The sequence below is a fragment of the Pteronotus mesoamericanus genome, unplaced genomic scaffold (genome assembly GCF_021234165.1).
Source record: "Pteronotus mesoamericanus isolate MK-2021 breed Mesoamerican mustached bat unplaced genomic scaffold, CSHL_Meso_final scaffold_636, whole genome shotgun sequence".
Taxonomy (NCBI): Eukaryota; Metazoa; Chordata; class Mammalia; order Chiroptera; family Mormoopidae; genus Pteronotus; species Pteronotus mesoamericanus.
Window position 1 is genome coordinate 3,994,311 of NW_026555324.1, and position 22,970 is coordinate 4,017,280.

The 22,970-nt window shown below is 48.0% G+C and overlaps 1 protein-coding gene across 1 annotated transcript in view; it reads right to left on the reverse strand.

Moving 5' to 3' along the window:
- LOC129061500 (adhesion G protein-coupled receptor E2-like) overlaps window positions 1-22,970 on the reverse strand; it is a 68,078-nt gene that overhangs the window by 40,193 nt on the left and 4,915 nt on the right. Inside the window, 7 exon segments of the mRNA XM_054562161.1 lie at window positions 15,534-15,644; window positions 15,729-15,897; window positions 16,822-16,913; window positions 17,185-17,251; window positions 20,760-20,995; window positions 21,280-21,477; window positions 22,718-22,897. Of these exon segments, the coding sequence (XP_054418136.1) occupies window positions 15,534-15,644; window positions 15,729-15,897; window positions 16,822-16,913; window positions 17,185-17,251; window positions 20,760-20,995; window positions 21,280-21,477; window positions 22,718-22,897 (1,053 nt within the window).

Consider the following 22,970-nt stretch of genomic DNA (forward strand, 5'->3'; position numbering starts at 1 on the left):
TATATTCTCCCCACCCCAGGGCAGGCCGCCATGGGGGATGGGAGCCTTGAGCAGGGCCATTGAGCGTCATTTTGTATGTCAACAACAGGATAGCTTCGTTCCTCATATGCAAAGGGGGTTACTTTGCGTATCACCAAAGCTAATCAGAAAGGTTTCAAAGACTTTATACAGAAGGTAACTGGGAGAGAGAGAGAGAGAGAGAGAGGCCTGCAGGAGAGAGAAAGGGACACAGACTCTGGGGAACAGTGTGAAGACCACGCGGGAAGAAAGAGGGGAGCAAGGACTCTTGCTAGTGGGCCGGGAGAAGGTGCCCCATGGTTATGGATTAAGAGCTGGAGATCGCGGCGACGCAGCGGATGGTGCTGACACACGCGAGAGGCCTGCCTGGCCGAGGCCCGGACTCCTGTTCTTTTGTTTTGCTTCTGAAGGACGGTACCCTTACTCGCCTGACTGGCCTCACTGGGCAAAGGGGGGAAGGCAGGACGGTGTGTGTGCTGGTGATTGTTTTGAAGGGATTTTGAGGTTTAAGGGTGACATTTAGCCATTAATCAAACCTGTTTAGCTTTTGAATAAATAGTTCCTTTTCCTTTTCACCAAACTGACATTCAGAGCCGTAATTCCAAGGGCAGGGGGCGAAGGACCCACAACCGAGGGGTCCCGGGGAAGGAGGGTGTCGTTGTTTCGGTAACAGCATCTGGCCACCCCCCACCCCCCGACCCCCGCCCCGCACCACGAGTCCTTTTGTTCGGTAACCTATCTGCAAGGACTAGAGAAATAAACTCCACCTCCTAATGAGAGCAGAAGAGTCACATTGAAAACAATAGAAGGAATTATGGCAACCATCGGCCACAGCACTGTTTACCCGCCCCCATAGAGTTGTGAATCGCAACACAGGAACCCCTCACTAATATAGCTAGAATTACATCGGCAGTCAACGTAATTTTGTGTTGCCAAGGATGTGTTCTCATGGACGTAGAGCAAATAACACTTTCATTCATTGATGATGGAAGTGTGAAGCGTTTGAACCATTTTTGGAAAACTGTCTGGCAGTATCCACTCAAGCTACAGACATGCCTGCCCAATGCCCCAGCAGTGCCTCTCCTAGGTTTATACCCAAGAGAAAGGAGGACATGACCACAGAAAGACTTGCACTAGAACGTTCACGGCAGCTTTATTCATAACAGTACAACCTGGAAAGAACCCAAATATCCGTAAAGAGAATTTTAACTTTCTGGAATATTCAGATGATGGAAAATTACACAGCAATTTCTATAAAGAATCAACTACTCATAATGTGACAAAGATAAATTTCATGGACACTATATACTAAGGGGAAACACAGACAAGAGAGCGTACGGCGAGGTTTCATTTCTGTGAGCAGGAAAGACAAATCCATGGTGACGGAACTCAGAATACGGGTGACCTCTAGGGACGGGGCTCACTGACTGGGAGATAAAATATTCCCTATCCTCATGTGGTGGCACAGACATGTGTAAAATTCATCAAGGTGTGCACTAAAATTGATGAGCTGTTACATAAGGTATAGCTCATTTAAAACACAAAGACAGACCTGTGTGAGGACGGGTGAAAGTGAAGAACAGCCTCCTTGGGCAAAGCACTGTGGAGAGGGCGTGGACCTTGCATGACCTCGGTTCATTCACCTCCTCCTGCTGGGCCTCAGCTTCCTCACCGGTGAGTTGAAGATGAGGAAGCTGAGTGAGTAAAAGGACCGCCCTCGGTATCACTGTGGGGACTAAATAACTTAAAATACACAAAGCTTAGGGAAATCCTATCAATTAATACTAACTCCGAAATAATTATTTTTGGTTATGATGATGAATTGAATATGCAATGCTAGGGAGAAAGAGGGTCATTTTTTAGAAGCAGTTTGCTAGAAATTTATTAAATATCAAAAATCAGCCCTGAGTGGTTTGGCTCAAGGGATTGGGTATCATCCTGTAAACCAAAAGGTCATCAGATTGATTCCTCATTGGGACACGTGTCTGGGTTGCAGGACAGGTCCCCAGCTGCGGGTGTGCGAGAGGCAACCAAACAATGTCTCCCTTGCATATCAGTGTTTCTCTCTTTCTCCGTCCCTTCCCCTCTCTCTAAAAAATCAATTAAAATCTTAAAAGACCAGTTCATTTAACTTCATTGCTTCTAAACAGAGACACTAAAAATTGACAGAACTACAAGATTTTTTCAGAAATCCATAATCATGGTGGGAGAGTTCAACATAGCTCTTTCAGTAAATGATAGATCAGGGACTCCTACGGACTGAATGTGTAAGTCCCCCAAACTTCACATGCTGAAGCCTACCACGACGGGACGGTATCTAGAAGTGGGGCCTTTGGGAGGCGATGGGTTTTAGGGATGGACCCCTTGTGGGTGGCGGTTAGTGCCCTTATAAAAGGGACCCAGGGAGCTGCCTCACTCCTGTTCTGTGAGAACACAGAGAGAAGTTGGCCACCTGTGAAGCCGGAAGCAGGTCCTCACCAGGTACTAAATCTGCCAGTACTTCGATCTTGGACTTCCAGGCTCCAGAACGGAGCAATAAATTTCTGCTGTTTATAAGCCACCCAGTCTGTGGTTTTTTGTTATACCAGCTTGAGCTAAGACAGACACCAATGTTAACAAATGTGCAAATAATTTTTGTACACAGATAATATGCTCATTTATGTAGACATGTAGAATACAATACATTGATTTCAGCCACCCACGAAGCACTACACAAACTGCCCATGTACTAAGCATATCAGTTAGGAACTGTATTCAACTGGAAACAACCCCTCCCTTCCCTTCCCCTCCGGTCCCTTCCTCTTCCAAAGGGCCCATGTCACATACCAGTAAGAAGTACATCGTTTTCACCAACCAAGATGATCAGAGATGAACAGTGCAGGGCTGGTGCAGACACATTAAGACACCAGCTAGGACACCAGAATGGCTGTGACCTCTGGCCCTCTCTCTTTAGCCTGTGGCTTCTCTCCTCGTGGTCCCAGGATGGCCCCCCTAGTCTGGACAGCATGTCTGTTTGTACAAAAGGCAAGTGGAGGGACCTGGCTCAATGAAACCACTCCTCTCCCACCTCTTTCCCAGGAGTCACATCCAGCCACCTCTCATGCTGACTTGAATTCGAGGCATGGCCTCCTCTGGCTACAAGAAGGGGCAGTTTTACTTTAAGGAAGTTTTAGTTTTACTTTAAGGAAGAGGGGCAGTTTGGGTAGGTAACTAGTAGAATATGCCAAACTAGACCAAAAGCAAATCTGACAGAATACCAAAGATTCAGTTACACAAAGACCACATACACTGCTCACAAAGTAATTACATTATAAGCCAGCCCCACCCTCCCCGGGAGGCTGCCCGCCTGTCCTTTGTGTGGGGCGGCACCATTCGATCTGGCAGCTCTCCCTGAGGGAGCACCCGCTTTCTGTCAGGCCCTTCGCCAAAGCCTGATCTGTGTAATCCTCACAGACCCTCTGCGGTTGGCTCCTCTGCTGTTCCCAGCGCAAGGCGCAGGGGGACGTAGCCATTTGCCCGGTGTCATGCAGACTTGAACCCCCACCCCGAAGACCATTTCATCACCAAGCTACAGCGCCACCTCATCGTGTCCACATCCGTTAAAGCTCAGGGGGGCTTCTCAACCGCTCTGGGAGACAAAACAGTCACACTGGCTGCTGATATCATGGTGCACTTCATGTGTGCCAAGGATTCACTGCCTCTTTTCACTTTCCCAGCCTCTGTAAAATGTTTATTATGCCCGTTTTACAGGTGAGAAAACGGAGGCACCGAAAGTGGAAGCAACTTGCCCACAGTCATGGAGAACAGAGAGGCAGACTGGTCAAACCCAGGCAGTCAGACCCTTCGGTCAATGCTCCCAGCTCCCGGGCACTAACAGCTTCACCCTGGGTTCATGGTGGCCGCAACACAGCCTAGGTCTTGTCCTTTCAGCGCTCAGCTCACCACAATTCTTCTCTCAGCATCGGTGAAAGGCTGCCAGAGAGAGAAAAGGAAAAAAGTATAAGCCAACAACAAAAGGCAACTATAAAACTCCAAGATACATGCAGGAACTTTCCAGAATGAGAGAAATGTTCTGTTTCTTAAATGAGGTGCTGGTTACCTGAATGGACACATCTGTCAAAACCATCCCATTCATAAGGTTTATGCATTCCACTACAAGTAATTATACTACTACAAAAATATGACCATGTACAGTTCTTTAAAATCTAATTCCACGTAAGTCATGTGTCAAACATTTAATAAGAATGGCAACTGAGACAATATTAAGAATCAGACAAAAATGCAATTTGACACCCAAACATGGGATGTAGCTAAACGGGTACTATGAGAGAGAAACATAAGCCCAGATGTTTCTCCTTTCACAAAACGGAAGTCAATTAGCGAGGGGCCCAGCAAACGAATGCAACACTGATAAAGGCAGGCGGCCATTCCTAACGTTTTCTCTCCTGGCGTGAGTCCTCTGACGCACGGTAAGTGAAGAGCTGTGCCTGAAGGCTTTCTCGCACCGATCACACTCATTGGGTTTCCCCGCGCTGTGGGTTCTCACGTGTACGATGAGGTGTGAGGACTGGCCACAGGCTCGCCCGCATTCCCGGCCCACAGAGGGCTCCTTTCACTTTCATAGGAGAAAGTACTGAGTGTGCAGAGTTCACCCCCTGCTTCGGGTGAAAAACACATGGCGTGGGTGGACTGCGCCTGCCCCAAACCAGGGCTGACGGTCTGCACTCTTTAGGGGCGCTGGAGTGGGAGCAGGGATAACGTGCCCAAATCCCAATGGGCAGAGCACAGCTCTTCCACTAACAACCAAGCTCCCTCACTGGTCCCCAATGACACTGGAACATTCTGGTCCCCACAACCTAGGGCCTAGCTCAAGGGTGTGTTTCAGAGGCCTGACACAGCAGACAGACCTTCATTTCCACGGGGAAGCCACTAGACTATAAGCACCATGACGGCAGGACAGGTCTGTCTTCTCACCTCTCAGTTCCGGGAACCCACACTTGCTGCGTGACTGTGGAGGAAGAGGAGAGACCAGCCTTACCCACTGAGGCCGGGGTCCTGTCGTTCTCCAGAACCACGTCTCTCTACAGGCTTCTCTGTGCAGAGTCTAGAAACCTCCATTCCTCTAGGGTGAAGAGCACGGTCACATCTGCAAAGGTGATTGCTTCCTAAAATGCACACCCACCAGGCTCAGTCAGAGGCCACCTCTGCCGATACTCAAGAGGGTGACGGGGGCTGGCAAGCCCGGGGAAGGGAGGCGACATGCGGAGGATTTTCAGATGGGGCTCCGAGGTTCCTCAGAATTGGCCTTTTGGCGTAGGCCTCAAAACGAGAACTCTTCTCTCTCTGCTCCTCTCTCACACAGGGATAGCATCCAGAGGCATAGCGTCAAAGGACCTCAACTTCGTGACAGGACTTAGCTGTGGACAACTAGCCAGGAAGCCTTTGCAGTTTTATTCCCCTCCAGCCCCGGGGTCCAGCACACCTGAGCCAACTGAAGGCAAGAGAGAGAGGTTTGCTCCAGAAGGAGAACACAAAGGCTATGAGACCAGGACAGCTCACACCCTGGCCTTGTTTTCCTTCCTGACACTCAACAGCACATGGCGCTCGACAGCCTGGGGAAAGCGTGACTGGGAGCGACGTCACCGCCTGGGCTGCCCTCCACCCACTGCAACTGGCTAAACACCTCCTGCCTGGACAACAGGCCTGTGAGGTCGAGAAGCTCCAGGCCAAGGGAAGGGAACAAGCACAAAGCAAGAAGGAAATGCGAGAAGGGTGTCTTCCTTACCTGTACACAGGTGGATGGCACCCTGGGAACCACAGCTTCTTCCTCCACGTTCTCCTCCTGCAGCCACGCAAGGGACCGAGCAGGCAGGGCTAGAGGAGAAGAGAGCTGGGAGGCCCAGCGAGCTCACACAGACTCAAAAGGACTGTCCACCCTGACGGTGAGTGACCACGTGTGTACACACCTGTGTGCACACACTCACGGGGACACACACCGCCCACACACCCAGCCCCCATCTCGGTCTTTCGTAGAAGCTTCTCTTCATCTCGCCTCCGGCTCTCTTCCCCGGGTGGCAGGCCTTCCTCTTCTCACCCCTCAGTCCCCTCTGCCTCAGCTGGCAACCTGCCCCTCGGGGCATCAGTTCCCAGCTCTACTTCACCAGGCCCAGATCCCCAGGCTCACTCGCACCAGAACCCCAGCCCCAGGCGCCCAACCCTCGGCTCCACTCTCTCCACCTGCCTATCTGGGGAACACGATGGAATATCCAGAATGAGCCAGAGGGCAGGGCTGTCGCCCCAGCAGGCGGAGGACAGAGCCCCGAGCCTCAGAGCGGTCTTCTCGGCCTTGACCTCGCCCCGCTGGGTTTTGAACTGGCTTGGGACCCAGGACCCCTTTCTTCTCTCCCACGAGAAATGGAAATGTCCGTCCTAAGCCTGTTCTGTCCTTGTGTCTGGACGCAGATATGTCCTTCTCTGCTTTCCCAGGTTCACGATGGAGAGACAGTTGGCCCCAGACTAGACCACACCCTGAGTCTAATTCTCATACCTGATTTGGATGATTTGCATGGTGATTTTGTGAACTGCTGAGCTGATGAGATTCAGATGCAATTTTAGACTTGGAGTTGAGCTGGAATGGGTGACAGTTTGGAGAATGTTGGCATCACGTGAATGTATTTTGCATGTGGAGAGGACACAAAATTGGGAGAACCCAACGGCAGTCTGTGATGGGTTGGACTGTGTTCTCCAATAAAAGAAGAAATTCTAGGTCGGGGTACCTCAGATTGTGACCTGATTTGAAAACAGGGATTTTGCAGATGTAATGAGTTAGGATGAAGTTAGAGTGGAGTAAAGTGGGCCCTCAATCCAATGACTGGTGTCCTTACAAAAAGAGGAAAAGAGACACAGAATTGGGCACAAGCGGGGAGTCGGCCATGTGGCCACGCGGGCAGAGATTGGGCTGATGGGTCTACAGGCCAAGGAACACTAAGGAGGCCACAGCCACCAGAGGCCGGGAGAGGCAAGGGAGGACCCCAGCTCCAGATTTCACAGGAAGCATGACCCTGCCGGCACCTCAATATCCAACTTCTGTGCCCACAGAACCATGAGATACAAATTTCTGTTGTTTTACTGCCTCTGCTCCAGAAGCATGTGCTCACTACCTTCTTCCCAAAGGTTGTTTCCCTTCCAGTATCCATAATGTTTGGAAGTGACATCCCTGCCTCAGAAGAGAAATCTCACCCCTCTCTGACACTCTACACACCCCAACAGCTAATCCAAAAAAGGCAGCAGTGGCCTCTCTACATGAAGCGCCCACCTCTCCCCAACCCCACCCACCCTTCTCCTTTCTCCCAGCCCAGCCCTCGCCATGGCTGTGCGACATCACACCGCCCTCCCTATTGGATCCACATACATGTCACTCCCTCACAACTTAGATGTAACAACCCTGGCCCCCCACAATGCTTGGCAAATAAATGCTCTGGACCATCTGGTAAATGTATAGATAGACAACTCACCAAATGTCTCAACTTCACCCCTTACATGTATTAGAATGAATGTTCCATTCTTCCCTGCCATCCAGGTAAGAGTTAACACAGCAGGTCAGACTGTGTTCCTTAGCTAGGCTGGTGACAGGGCTGGACATTGGCTGGAGTCAGCAACTTGGATTTCAAAAGGGTTCCCACTGCCCTAACTGATGAGAGGAGGTCACTCTGCTTAAACTGTCCATACAACGCAGTCTGTGCTCCATGCCTGCTCTCCGTCTAGGAGTCAGAGCGCGCACACGTGCCCAGCCTTGAGTGAAATCCCTGGTCCTGAGTCTCTACTGAGTCTCCCTGGCAGACAACCCTTCACACGCGTTATTCCAGCACGTTGCGAGGAATTAAGTGCATCCCGTGTGAATCTGCTGGGAGAGGGCTCTGGAAGCTTGTGCCTGGTTCCTTCCAGTCTTCACCCCATGCACTGCTTCCCTTGGCAGCTTTTGCTTTGTGTCCTTTCCCTATAATAAACCATGGCCATGCGTACAGCTGTGTGGTGCGCCCTGCGAGCCCTCCCAGTAAGTCATCAAACCTGGGAGTGGTCTTGGGGCCCCCACCACATCCACTCCATACTCACTCCAAGTCTGGGCCGCCACCATTGCATTCCTGACGGCCTTTGACCACCGCTCACGCCCACCAGGTGCTGGAGGGCTCAGTTAGAACCACAGGTGCGTGGCCCACTCACCTCAATGTGACCCTAGCTCCCAGAAGCCTTAGGATGTGAGCCAGGGTCCTCCCGCCACGCTCCCAGGCCCAGAATGCTCTGCAGCCCCCTCCCTCTCGGGCAGCTCATCCCACTCTCCCCACGTCCCTGGCCGCCCTTCCCACAGACGGCCGTGCGCCCTTCCGCACGCCAGGCTCTCTCTGCCCCTGAGGGAGGGGTTTTCCAGAGGCTGTTCCCAGGCCTCAAATACTCTCTCCAAACCTTCTCCAAACAGCACCTCTGTACAAACTAAATGATCTAGCAATTAAGATCTAATCCAGAGCTTGGACTTAAAAGTTAAGGTGTTACTGGTCCTCCAGAATTTTTTCCCTACTTCTCAGTAAATGTGCCTTTGAACCTCATTTTCCTAAAGTTCGGTTAAAACATGTGCCACGTATAGTGAATTCAACCCGAATCTCCGCCACCGTCATATTGGTGCACTGAAGAATTTAATCTCTCCCGAGAGAGGTCTGGCCTTTTGCCACAGCGGAGTGGGGCCTGCTCTTTCTTAACAGAAGGATCTGGGACCCACCAAAACAGAGAAGCTGAGGATCCTGAAAGTGCCTTCCCCTGGAACGCACAGGTCACGAGAGGCTCTTACGCATCCTCTCCCAAAGGGGCCGGGCACTGCCTGCAGTCAGAGGAAACGAAGGCTGCGGACGCGAGTCCCCCAGGAAAGCCAGGCCCTCCGACTGTGATTCCACCCGGTACTCACTCACCGGGACCCCTGGCCACCCGGGGGTCTGGGATGCCCAGTGCAGGGTCCGGTGCGGCCACCCTTTGAGCCTGCACAGCCGCCTTCAGCCCCTGGACAGAGTGACAGGGACAGGTTAGAGTCGCACGGTGGTGCATGGGATCCGCTCACACCTGCTCGCTCTGACTGACTTTGCATGGCGGGTCCTCATTTGGGGAACATACTGGTAAAACGACATGCCCTGGTTACCAGCCCAGATCTACCGAATTCTGCAAGGACTGCAACTCCTGGAAGGCTAGAGTGGAGGGGCCCCAGGGCGGGAGGCCGCCTCTGAGCCGGGGCCCCGCGGGCAGGGGAGCCAGCAGGCTGGGGGTAGAGGGAGGGTGCGGGGTGGACCCGCGCCAATCGGGGGAGTTAGACAGTCCTCTCCGGAAGGACACCCCGTTGTGGGAGGAAGGACTTGAACGCCGCTCTACCGGGGGCTGCTCCCTCGGGAGTCTGACGTGCCTTGCACCCTCTAAGGGATGCCTCTGGCCTCCGTGTCCAGGGCGGACCTTGGAAGCAGGAGGCTATTGGGAGCAGTCCCGGTTGGGGTGGGTGGGGCGTTCAGGACTAATGGTGAATCTGGCCAGGGTGGTGACAGTGGGGACAGGAGGGGCAGTCAGAGGCAGGGTACAGTTTGGCGGGAAAGCTCTAGGACTCGGTGGTGGGTGGGAAGTAAATGCAACAGGTTCCTCCGGGAAGGTAATAGGTAGGGGCAGGTAGGTAGGTATTTGTCTATGTACGTCAGCCATCATTTAAAAATAAATTATTAAAATGTTCTTAACAGTGCTAATTTTCTTCGGTGTAATAATAGTATGATCGTTATGTAGAGAATATTTTTAAATTCTTCAAAACTTGATAAACAACTATTAAAAAATGAAGCATCATGATCTGCCACTACCAAGTATTTTATCAAGAAAACATATATGTGTGTATATACATTAAGAAAGAATTTTACTGTGACTGTAAATTCTGGCAATTGTTGATTCTAAATGAACAGTATATGTGTTTATTGATTCTGTCCAATTTCATCTTAATTTGAAAATTGTAAATAACGGGAACAGAAAAGTAAATACATTTGTTACTAATTCACTAATATAAACCCTCATAAATTCCTAGATATGCCGAAAATGCCTTTTTCTCTGCACCAGCCGGTTACAATACAACTCGATTCCTATCAGGTCCCCTCACCATCTTCCCAATTTTCCCATCTTCATTCACACAATTCCCCACCCAGTCCTTCCGCAGCCCCTGCCCCAGTCTCGGTACCAGCCTGTCACATCCCCACTCCAGAAAGCGAGAATGTCAGCGCCAGGTTTCTAACAGGCTCTGGGTGTTCAGCACTTCTTACCATTGAAGTAATTTTTAATTGCAGTACGTAACTTGTTTTTAAGACGTTATGCTACAGCTCACTTAAAAACTCCTTCATGCACAGAGAAGCCAAAACAACCGTGTCACATATCTTACTGCAATGCACCTTATTGCGGTGCTGGAACTGAACCCACACACTCTCCGAAGTGCGCCTGTATTTGGCTGTGATGGTTAATTTTATTTCTTAACTTGACTGGGTCACAGGATGCGCAGGCAGCTGGTGAAACATGATTTGGGGATCTATGTGAGGATGTTTCCAGAAGAAAAGAGATTGGCATTTGCTGAACTGAGTAAAGCACGTGCCCTCTCCAACGCGGATGCGCTTATCCACTCTGTCGAGGACCGAAACAGAATTGCAAAAGGGGAGCCAGGCTGATGACCTGTCTTCTGCCCTCGGTGCCCCTGGCGCTCAAGATCCCAGACTGGAATATATACCATTTGCTCTGTCTCTCAGGCCTTTGAACTGCACCATCGTGTTCCTGGGCTTCCAGCTTGCAGATAGCAGATTGCGAAACTTCTCCACTTCCATTAGCATCTGTATCAACATCTTCTACGAAATCTTCTCATTTAGACGGATTAATGAAAAGAACCAATAGAACCAACAGAAACGGAGGGAGGATCAGCCAAATAAAAACAAATAAACCTTCAAACCATTTGTGGTATTCAGTATTTTCTCAATTTTATGTGATAGAAATCTAATTTATTTTCTAAGACAAAAGAGGGTATTTACTCATAACTGGCAAAGCCAAGTGTAAAAAAAAATAATGGAGAAAAGCAGTCATTTTCAAATGAACAAAATCTAAGCACCTTTACTGCTAACAAATTCCCTCTGGGGCATCTAAACAATAAACTCCAGGAAGAAAGTAATCGATTTCAGGGGTTCTAATGACACTCAACACAGACTGGTCTTCAGAGAAAGCGTTAATATGTGTTTAAGCCTCAACAGAAAGGCTGAACAAGACGAGGCTCTTTACAATGACTGATTTAGGGAGTTTTAATAAAAATGTGTAAACATACCACCGGACAGAAATAACTTGTATGGAAGGAGGAGTTTCAAGTTAATATATTCCCAGATCGCTTAGGGGATAGGCTGTCACAGAGGTTACTGCTGCCTTTGGAAGTTACATGGCAATGTTTTAAAACAATGACAGGTAACTATTATACTTAAGGGGCAGCCATTGAATGTAAAATCCCATTTTAAAGAAGAAACTCAGCAACTCTTGGTATATCCAAAGGAACAGTAAAAATAAACAGAGCAAATGCAGGACAGGGAACAAAAAGGAAGACGCTTTAAAGCCATCGAAATATACCAATGAACAGACAAGTGAAAATGAACTAAACGTACTAAATACAGACATTTTGGGAATAAGAGGAAGAAAATACGAGACGATGACGTAGCTACACGAGAATTTCCTGAAAGGGTGGCGTAACATTAAAAATTAAAAAGGAAAAAGATTATAACAAACCAAATTTGCTATACCAAATAATGTTTGAAAATAAGATCATTTTAAGTAAAAAATGTGTTACTTGAGGAGTCATCACCTGATTTGACATCTAAAGAACATGTTTGAGAGTGAGAGAGGCCACTGTTAATAACTTCTCAGGAGAGTAAGCGTACGCCAGCGCTGTCCTTGGGAAATGAGAATCACTGAGATTACATAAGTTCATTACAAGAGACGAAAAGAAAAATTTCAAAAATCTAAATATGTGTGAACCCTTTTCTCTTAGCTTAAAAATACAAACAATAGGATTATAGTCAATAACTAAGAACTCTATTAATTATATTTCTCTGGAAAATCATAATAAACTCACTCACTGGCCCACGAGCCCAAAAGGTACACGCCACGACCTGAGTTTGCGAACTGTCTGCATTCTGCCGCGAGGATGAGACACCGTGTCTGCGCCACGGCTGAAGCAGCTATGGCTCAGGGGCAGAAACCTTCCTCCCCTGAGGCAACTCTGGCTGCAGAAACTACTTTACTTCCCTTTGAGAGCTCCAAGAAGGCAGGACCCGGGTCCCTCTTGATCTCTGCCTTAGACATGGTAAGTAAATAATAGTTTTGAATGAGTAAACAATTAAACTCATAGAAATACTGAACAAAGAAATTAAGAAATCCAGACACTGGTGGATTCTTTTCATTCCTTTTCATGTTGTTGGCAAGAAAATCTTTCAAGGCTGGTTTTCCTGCTCATAGACTTGCAGTCTCTGGAAGAGCCTTCGTGGAAAGGAGAAGCCTTGCAGTAACTTAACTCAAAGTTACCAAGGAATTAGGCCGCCATGGGCATTTTACATGCCAAGTTTTCCAGGTACACTGTAGGGCACAGAACAATTCCATATTTCGCAGGAATTGACTTTCGAGCATGTCCAACATGACTTCTTTCGCTTTACTGATATGGCGAATTTCTTGAAACACGCTACAAAATCTTTCTATCATCTCTCAATGGCTCAAAGAACGACCATTCAGAGTTTCCATGGGATAAGAGGATGATAGTCAAAGATCTTCTTAATTAACCTGGAAAGAGAATATTATAGAAACAAAATATAAGACTATGGAAAGACAGCTTGAAAGTTTTCTCTGATGAAAGAAATAAGAAATGGAAATTTAAGCAACTTTTAATCACAAAATTCCCTTGCCAGATGGATTGCTCAGGGTAAGAAAAGGCCGTATCACTTGTATTTTGCTAGACCTCGGCGTCCTCAGGACTTTCACCTCCCTATGTTTTCTAAACCCCAAGTTACAGGGGATAGAACAACTAAATGTGCTACAAAACACGGTCTCTCCCTTTCAAATGGCATGTAGTGACCCCTCTGCTTCACAGTTTCTGAAATGGTACTTTATGTTTGGAGTCATAAAAGAGGGCAGGTGGGAAATTAAGGAAAGGTCAGACATGTTATCTATTGTCCACTACCGAGGACATAAAAGCGGCAGCATTGGATTCTTCTGTTTTTCCCTGATTCTTTCCATCACCAGTATGAGTTATTTATTCGTAGGTTAGAGGAAGTTCGGTGTAATTGCTACTGGGATGGGCACAGTCACATGCCTCTCTCTATTCAACAAGTTTATAAATGTTGTGCTTCAGGAAATAATTCAGAACTATACACAAGAGAAAGCACATGTAACAGGTTTAACACAGGATGACGTGATTCGTGTTTTCTGTTTTGAAGAGATCCGTCTGACTTCTGTGGAGAGAGGCGCTGGGAGGCGATGAGAGTGGAAAGGGGTGGTCAGTCAGGGGGATGTTGCGGCGGTTCGGGCAGGTGAAGACGGCAGCCTGGCTCCGGGGCCAGGGGTAATGGAGATTGAGCCAGCAACGTACGGCAATGGGGACGTACTGAGAAGATACCAACAACAGGACTGTATGATTGTATAATGGATTGGTAGTAGTGAGAATAATTGAGAGTAACTTTCAGGTTCCATATTTCTGCCGCACGATGGATGCAGTACCGTTCAGAGAAAGGCACCGCGGAGAGGACAGGAGTAGGGTAAGACCCTGAGTCTCATATTGGAAGGCTCAGTCAAGGTGGCCTGGGGACATCAGTGATGTCACGTAAGTAGCTGGGAATGCTCTTCCGGTCCTCAGAAGAGAAGTCAGAGCTAGAGAAGCATATGTGGCCATCATTTGCATCTCTATGGTGATTGAATCTAAGGAATGAATGCTATTGCCTAGCAAGAAAAAATTTAATGAGAACTGAAGTTGTTCTGGAACCAATCCAAGGATGAAGGAATGGAGGAAAGAAAGAAAAAAAGAGGAAAGACACGGAGGAGGGGCAAGCAAATAGAATCCAGACAGGATCAGGACGGTGTGTTTCATGAGAAAACACTGATAAATACTTTTAGGAGTTTCTGGGAGGCCATTTAATGACATGGAGATCATTGTAAACCTAAGAGATACTTGTTTGGGTGGAATGATGGGGGAGAGAAGCCATATGCCCATCAGCTGAGAGAGTAAATTTAAAGCAAGAAAATAGAGACAGAGAAAAGGCAACTCTTGGCTGGTAAGGAGCTCGAAGGGAATGGCAGGCCGATCGGTCCATGACTGAGAGATAGAAAAGAACCAAATATGTTTCCACAACACAGGGAAGAAAACTTTTCAGAAGATGGAGGAGGAAATGGAGGGAGAAATGGAAGCAAGGAGGAGAGAGAGAGAATGTGTGAACAATAACGGAAGGACAATGATGAAGCATGAATGATGAGGTTTAAGCGCAGGTGGAAGCGCGGTCTCCAGGGAAGGGAAATAGAGGTGACGACACGGCAACGTGGGGAGGCTGCACACTAACGTGTGCGCGGTGCGGTGAGAGCGTGCAGTTCACAGCCATCGTGGTGACTTGGACTTTCTCTGTGGAACAGGTGGTGAGAGTATTTGCTGAGAGAGGGACAGGAAATAGAAGATTCAACTCTGAAACCAGTGCTCGTGGAGGATTTGAACGTTGAGAGAAACGCAACACTGCCTGGTAGCGTAACAAGCCCATTTAAATCGGGAAGAAGACTCAACAAGTTCAATGGGAGATGGAAGAAGTGGTGAAAAGTGTAAGTAAAAGAACGTTCCATGTGTAAAAAACATTTTTAATAATAATAGAACTACTTAAATCTAAACCAGTGGTGGTTGTTAGTAATCACTGCCAGGAATTTTCCCATGCCCTGATGGCTTCTCCCTCCTGGTTCTGCAGTGCGTGGCGGGTGCTGAAAAGAATTGGGTAGTCTTACTAAGAAAATCTGAAATGACAACTAACATTTATTTCTGCTTAATTCTTAAATATGTACACCATTTTCTCCATCTTTGCCTTTTTGTTGGGTGGTGCTGAGTGACCATGAGATAAAGGAGGATGAAGGACAAGATAAGGTGGCTCTCAGAATGGAACGTGCGTCCCTGCTTCAGATGATTGATCTCGTTCCTTTAGTTCACTATGCATTGCACAGGGCGGGTGCTCTATAAGAGTGCTGATATGGGAAAGTCAAGGTGAACACAGTTCCTAAGAAATGAGAGAAAAATATGTATTTTTTAACTAAGACATGTGCTAATGGTTAAAGTCAAAGAGTCAAAGAGTAAAGCCCGTGGGAGCCATGATAGGACAGCCCCTGCTATATACCCAGGGTGTCCCGTGTGATGGGCACGAGCGACCCTACTGGATCTGTTAGCCACAGGCTCCGGGAACAAGGCGTGACCTTACCGTGCTGGGCCTGGAAGCTTCAGACGTGGCCCTGCTGGAGAGGGTGTACTTCTCAGAGTCCGCTTTGGCTTTCCTGATCCCTCCCAACCATTTCCTGTATTGCTCCCGGACCTGCAGAGGCAAAGCACGCCCTGAGTCAGCTCACTGAGAGCAGTGAGAACGGAAAGGGTGTGGGTGGGGGTCGGACTGTGGTACCTGCTGGCTGAGGAGGCAGTACACCAGGAAGATGAAGACGCCCTGCAGGCTGTTGATGATGGTGAAGAGATAGGCCATGGCGCGGGCAGCTGGGCCCACCTGCAGGACTCCCAGACACCACGTGCAGCCCAGGATGAAGAGCTGGGCCATTGCTTTAAACGTCAGCATCCTGGGGAGGAGGAGAAGGGAGGCCCGTGGTGCACCCAGAGCAACAGAATCAAGGCCCCTCTCATCTCCACCCCACGGATGCTCCTGCCCGCCTGCCCCCGTTGGTGATGGGTTCACAGACTGAGCTGTGTTCAGCTCTGACCTTTCCTGTCAATGACTCCCCGCAATAGAAATGTCGTTCTGGTACTAGATGGCATTTAGACTGGATTGAGTAGGGTTGTCACTCTACATAATGTAGGTTTCCAAAACTCTATAAGGCTCAACCGTTTTATTAAACCAACGTTGCTGAGGCTGTCCTGTGCGTCAGGCAGGCTCTGTGCTGGGGCCTGGGCGGTGAAAGTAACAGAGGCAGGATCCTATTTCACAAAGCTCACAGGCTGTCCAAATCCCCAATACAACCAAATACTGTCGTGCAAAACTTAGAGAGGATACTGATAGGGACCTACGAGAAACAGTATTGAATTTGCACAGGAGTTCCTGGAACAAGGCACTGCCTACACCTCCTGCAATAGAATTTTTTTCCAGACAGAGAAATGCAGGGGCTGAGGAGGAGCCTGAACTGACAGGGGTATGGAAGTGTGGGCTGGGTGGTGGGAGGAGACTCAGATGTTCCCAAGTGCATGCAGGTCCTTTGTACTTTGGTCATAGGACTGCTGACAAAAGTCCAAAGAATGTTTATCAACCACCATCAGTTCTTCCTGCTGCTGAGGGAGTGACAAGCTGGGGTTAGAGACGAGCACTCTGGCCCGGGAGTCGGCCGCACACCACTGAATCCGGGCTGGCGGCCAAGGAGGATCCACGCGTCTTTCTACACCGGGTTCCCTCCGGAGCCCCGGAGGAAGGACCTCAGGGGCTGCTGAAACACACAGACTTGCTATTGGGACCACACGAGACTCTGGGGACGTCACCCTCTTCTCCAGCTTACCTTGTATTCTGCAGGGTGGACACCTCAGTGTTGAGGGAAGAGAGTTTGCTTTTCAAAATGCAGAGCGTCATCAGAAAGAAAGCTAGATTGACCTTCGGGAACAACAGAACGGTGAGTACAACTTTAACTTGTTGTCTCTAGCCGGACCTGTCCAACAGCAATTCCTCACTTTAGTAGGTTTCGCATGTAGTAACAGTGTCAGAGTTAGCAGTTTTAGGAGCAGCCTTAGAAAACCAAAGCAAACCCATCAGAACCCAGGGAAATTCCTGCTCCAGTCATTCCCCCCTCCCAACACCCTGGTAATTCTGCTCCTATGATGACCCTCAGCTGAGCGTTAAGGGATGCTCCGACGGCCTCACGCACAGAGATGATGGCGCAGACGGGTCCAAGGAAGCCCCATCGAAATCCCTTTCCTGGGTGGAGCCAGCAGCTGAGAGAGAGAGAGGGAATAAAAAAATGCATTGGTCAATATCATGTGATCTCACTCCGAAGTGGACACTAATGAACAAAATAAACTAATGAGCAAAATAGAACCAGAGACATAGGTACATGGAAAAGACTGACAGCTGTCAGAGGGACGGGGGAGGTGGGGACTGGGCGAAAGACGGTGAAGGGATTAGGAAAGAACACACATGAAGGCCCCGCGGACACGGACAACGGTGTGAGGATAGACTGTGGGAGTCGGGGGAGGGCCGTGTAGAGGGGGGCAAAGGGAGAAAACTGGGACAACTGTAACAGCATAAACAATAAGATGCTTAAATTATAACGTAACTTAATAAAAAAGAAAAAACACTCTAGAGCGCAAAAAGGAGAACAATGCATTGGTCATGTGAAACATGGAACAATTATGTAAATCCATTCACTGGTTCATTTGTCAACAATTACTGAGTGTCTCCTCTGTATTAGGCTCCGTGTTGGGCTCTGAAGATTCAGTCATGAAGAAAGTAAACGTGGTCTTAAGTCCCACACAACTCACATCAGGCAGGAGGCGCACAATCAGACACACTGCCCAGCAAAACAAAAATGGGTGGCTAAGAGAAAGTTTCATTGGATGTCATGCTTAGTTTAGGGTCTAGGAAATCAGCATGGTCAGGGAAGCATCCGTACGGAAATTACATCTGAGCTGAGACTGGAGCAATGGGTTGATGTTACTGAGATGGTGTTGAAGCACAGGAGGAGTCTGTGGGTGTGTGAACAGTTTTCAGAGTCCTGGGAATCTACCGTGACTTTAACGGTCATTCCTGCCCTAGTCAATGTAATTATTTTCATCTGCTGTAAAACCCATCTGCTGGATTTTTTTTTAATTATGGCTTTTCTCAGATGTATTTCACATACCATAAATTTCACCCATTTAGCTGTACAGTTCAGTGACCTTTAAAATACTCTCAGAGTAGTGCGATCATCACATCTCCCTTTAGAATGCTTTTCTGCTCCTCAGAAGATTGACGTTAGCAGTTGGTCCTCCGTCCTGCTTCCGTGCACCTCACTGCCCACCACAGCCCCACGGCCCATTGATCTACTTCCTGCCTCCGTGGACCTGCCTGTTCTGGACATAAATGGAATCATACAATATGTGGTTCTTTATGACTAGATTCTGTAACCTACCTAAATGTTTTTCAGTCAAGGTTCACCATGTTGCAGCATGCTTTTAGGGCTGAATAAAATTTTTAATTCCTTTTAATGACTAAATAATATTTTATTGTACAGATATGTCATTCTTTTATCCATTCACCAATTAGTGGACATTGAGTGTGTTTCCAATTTGGGGCTATTTTGAATAATGCAGCTGTGAGTTTTCACGTACAAGTTTTTTTGTAGACGTGTTCTCATTTCTTCTGGGTATGTACCTAGGATTGGAATAGCTGGGTCACATGGTAGCTAGTGTGTGCGACGTCTGAGAAGCTATCAAACCATTCTCCAAAGTGGCTGCACTATTTTACCTTCCAACCAGCATTGTGTAAGGGTTCAAGATTTTCTACATCCTTGCAAATGCTTTTTATCGTCTCTCTTTCTATTTTAACCATATAACCTAACTGCTCTGAAGTGACATCTCATTTTGATCTTCTTGATTTTCATTTTCCTAATGGCTGAAGAAGTTGAGCATCTTTTTATATATGTTGGCCATTCATATGTCTTCTTGTGAGAAGTGTCTAGGTGCTCTCCCCTTTTGTTCAATTGGATTGTTTGCTTTTGTGTTGTTGTTGAGTTGTAAGAGTTCTTAATATATTTTTTATAGTAAGCCCTTATCAGAGGTATTGTTTGCAAACACCTTCTCCCACTCAGTAAGCTGCTGTTGGGTATCTGCCCCCAAAATTTGAAAACATTTATTCGCAAAGGTATATGCATCGCTATGTTCATTGCAGCATTACTCACGGTGGCCAAGATGTGGAAACAACCAAAGTGCCCTTTGGTACATGGCTGGATAAAGATGTGGTACTGACATACAATGGAACACTACTCAACCCTAACAAAAGATGAAGTACTGTCCTTGCGTCAGCATAGAAGGATCTTCAGAATACCATGCTAAGCGAAATACTTCAGAAAGAAAACGTCAAGAACCATAGGATTTCACTCATATGTAGAATACAAAACTGAAAGCCACAAAACACCAAACAAGACAAGCAAACCAACAAGGACACATTCAATTCATGGACACAGACAATACTATGGTCATTACGAGAACAGGGGATGGGAAGAGGTAGTAAGGGTGAAGAGGGTCAAATATATGGTGATGGAAGAAGACTTGAATTTGGGAGGTAAACACACAACACAGTAAACAGCTGATGTATTAGAGAACCGTGCACTTGAAATGTATATATTGTTAAACAGTATCACTACAATAAACTTAATTATTTTAAAAATTTAAACTTGGGCAAGTATGTTTATAGTGGCATCTTTCATAGTCATAAAATATGGAAATATCCAAATGTCTTCCAACTGGTGGATGATTTTAAAAAATGTGGAGTATCTATGTAATGGGATGTTATTTACAAACAACACCAGCCACAAAAACAACAAAGAAGATGTCATGATACTTGATACAACAGGATGAACCGCGAACACATCATGCTAATTGAAAGGATCCGTCACAAAGATGATATGCATGATTCCATTTTCAGGAAATATCCCGGATAGGCAGCTCCCTGTAGATTCCTGGTTCAGGGGCAGGAGCGGAGGAGTGGGGGGCAGGAATGGAGAGTGCACGATATTGTGTGAGATTTCTTTCGGGGAGTGGAAAACGTTGTGAAAATTCACTCTGGTGCCGGCTGCACCACTCTGTGATTATTGCCAAAACCGCTGCTCTGTACTCTCTAAGGGAGTGAATCTTATGGCATTTGAAATATATTTCAAAAATGAGTAAAGCATTAAATCTAGCATTAAAAGTTGAAAAGAAAAGAGTGAGATTCTGCAGCTTGACTCCCTGGATTTGCATCCCAGCTCTGCTACTTGCAAGCTGTTCACCTCCGGGCATTTCCTTTATACACTGTGCCTCAATTTACTTATCTGTAAAGTGGGTCCAATTGCGGTGTCTACTTTACAGTACTGGTGTGAGGATGAATTGTGTTAACTTATATAAAAACAAGAAGAAAAGTGCCTGGCACAGATAAGCACCATGCAAATCTCAACTATAATACAGTCTGTTCTTTAGAGGACTTAAAACAGCTCTACTCTTCCAAATACGAAAGTGGAATATCCTATAAGATGTAGATAAAAAGGAAGGTTAAATGCTTCTAATAATGTCAAAGGCACTTTTTTAGATTATACCTTTGTTATTTCAAGGAGAGGTTTAAAGACATTTTCCTTAACTATTTTAAAAGATGCGCTAAGGGTTATCACTTGCCTCTATTAACATGACCTGGCATAATCAAATGCTATGTTGGTATTACAAAGGCCATAGACATGGTGAGGAAGACGAAGAAGTCGGAATGTGCCCTTACCGGGCAGCTGTTCCATAAAGGTGAGGCCTGGAAGCTGCAGAAATGGCCACAATCACAGCCGGGACTCCGTAGCCCACAGGGAACATGAACTTCTTCATGAACCTGCTCACGCTGGAGTAGTTGACCACCATCAGGTTGCGTGTGGTGAGGAAGAGGTGCAGGCCCTCCAGCAGCAACCAGGTGAAGGCGGCCAGGTAGAGGTAGTGCAAGGCACCTGCGACAATGGCGCACAGCACCTGGGGGAGAAGTTAGAGTCACCAGGTGGGATACTTAGGGAGGAGCATGGCCCCAGGACCTCTCCCAAGCCTTGCTACTGGGGAGAACTCTGGTGTCTATGAAGGGAATGTCCAAAGAGAGTGTGGCCTCTAGTTGGGCCAGTCAATATGAAATTGGCCTCTCACCCCTCTAACCTTCCCAGAACCCAAGGACATTTTATTAGGGGGCCCAATGCAGCATGGCTCCATGAGCTCAGCCTTTCCTGGACTGATGGTCAGATGGTCCTCCGGGGCGGCGTCAGTACCTTATGCTCGGTTCTGTCGATGGCCGTGAGGAAGAGCAGGTGCGCCAGGAAGAGGCAGATGCAGAGCTGCAGGTGGAGGGAGGTGCTGGTGCTCTGGATGGCTTTGCACAGCAGGAAGGTGAGGGCCGCCAGGAGGAGGCACAGCAGGGAGAGGCTCAGCCCCACCTGGGTGATCACAGCCAGGGCGGCATCCTCCTCCTGGGACCAGCAAGGAGGAGACGACGGTCACACACTCCTGCTCTGGGGTAATGGGCCTTCCACCACTTTTATATTTGTGTGGGGGCAGTGAAGAGCTACAACGAAGTTAGCAATAGAGGTGGAACCAAGTAAATTTGTGATATTTATGGATACTCTGAGAATTTTCTGGGTACTGAACCTATTAATTCAGACTCTGGAAAAATTGAGATAATGGAGAGCCCTCACTCAAGCCCAAGCCTTGGAATTCACAGAATTTATTTTCCTTTAGATTCTGGGCATGGCTATAAAGGAAAGTGTGAATGCTGAATCATGTTGTGAAGTGGCAGGAGAACACGTGGCCTTGAGTATTGTTCACACTCCTAAGGGCTCCTGACCACTGCCTATGATCCTGCTCTCTCTCATTTTCAGGTTGGAGCTCACACTCAGTACTTTGCACTGGAGGTCAGCCGGGTGCGTCTCTGGTTTGGCGACCCAGAAGCACCCAGCTCGCCTGGCCGGCAGACAATGCAACTGTGACTCCTGACCCACCTGCGCTCCCTGGCTCCTGGCCCCCTCTGACCTCTGCCATCACCGAATCTTCCTTTGCGCAGCCCCTGAGAGCCCCTGTCCTAAAGACCCCTCTGGGAAGCAGAATTCTAATTAGGCAACCATGTCGCCACCCCCTGGGGTGCCCACATTTTCAGTCAGGCTTTCAACCAAATGCCGCTCTAGGTGTTGCTGGGAAGGAATTTTGCAGCTGGAATCCAAGTCTTACAACAGTTGACTTTAGGGGAGGAAGTTTATACTGGTTGGGCTTCCCCGAATTAGCCGAGCCCATAAAAGAACTGGGCTTTTGCTGGAGAACATTTGGGTGTGAGGGAGCTTCTCCTGCTGTCCTCCAGGTAACAGCACAGATACATTGTGACAGGGTCACATAAGAAGGAAGGCAGGTGGCCCCGAGTTGCTGCATGTGATGCCAGCTGTCAGCTAGCAAGAAAGCAAGACCTCAGTCCTACAACCACAGGGAACTGAAATCTGCCAGCCACCAGGGAGCTTAGAAGAGGACTCCAAGCCTCAGGTAAGACTGCACTTATTCCAGCCTTCTTAGACCCTGAGAGGAAAACTCAGCTACACCAGCCAGATTGCTGACCTGAAGTAACTGAAAGATAGCAAACTTGTGTGTGTTTTTAAGGTGCCACACGCATGGAAATGTGTTACACAGCAATAGACAACAAACAAAGTCCCCTCTCAAGGCTCTCACCTGCGCATCGTACAGGGCCAGGAGGACGGCAAAGCTGCTGAGGTGGGTGCATTGGCAGGTGGTGCTGGTGCCGCTGCTGCCCACCATCCTGCAGCCTTCGGTGGCCCAGTGGCCACTCCCATTCTGGCCATGCTCCCAGAACACACAGAGCACCTGCTGCCTTGGCCCAGGGGTCTCCGACTGTGGGAACAGGGCACAGATGAGAACTGGTGGTTCTGGTGCCCAGAAATGCGGACCCAGATCTCACTTGTGA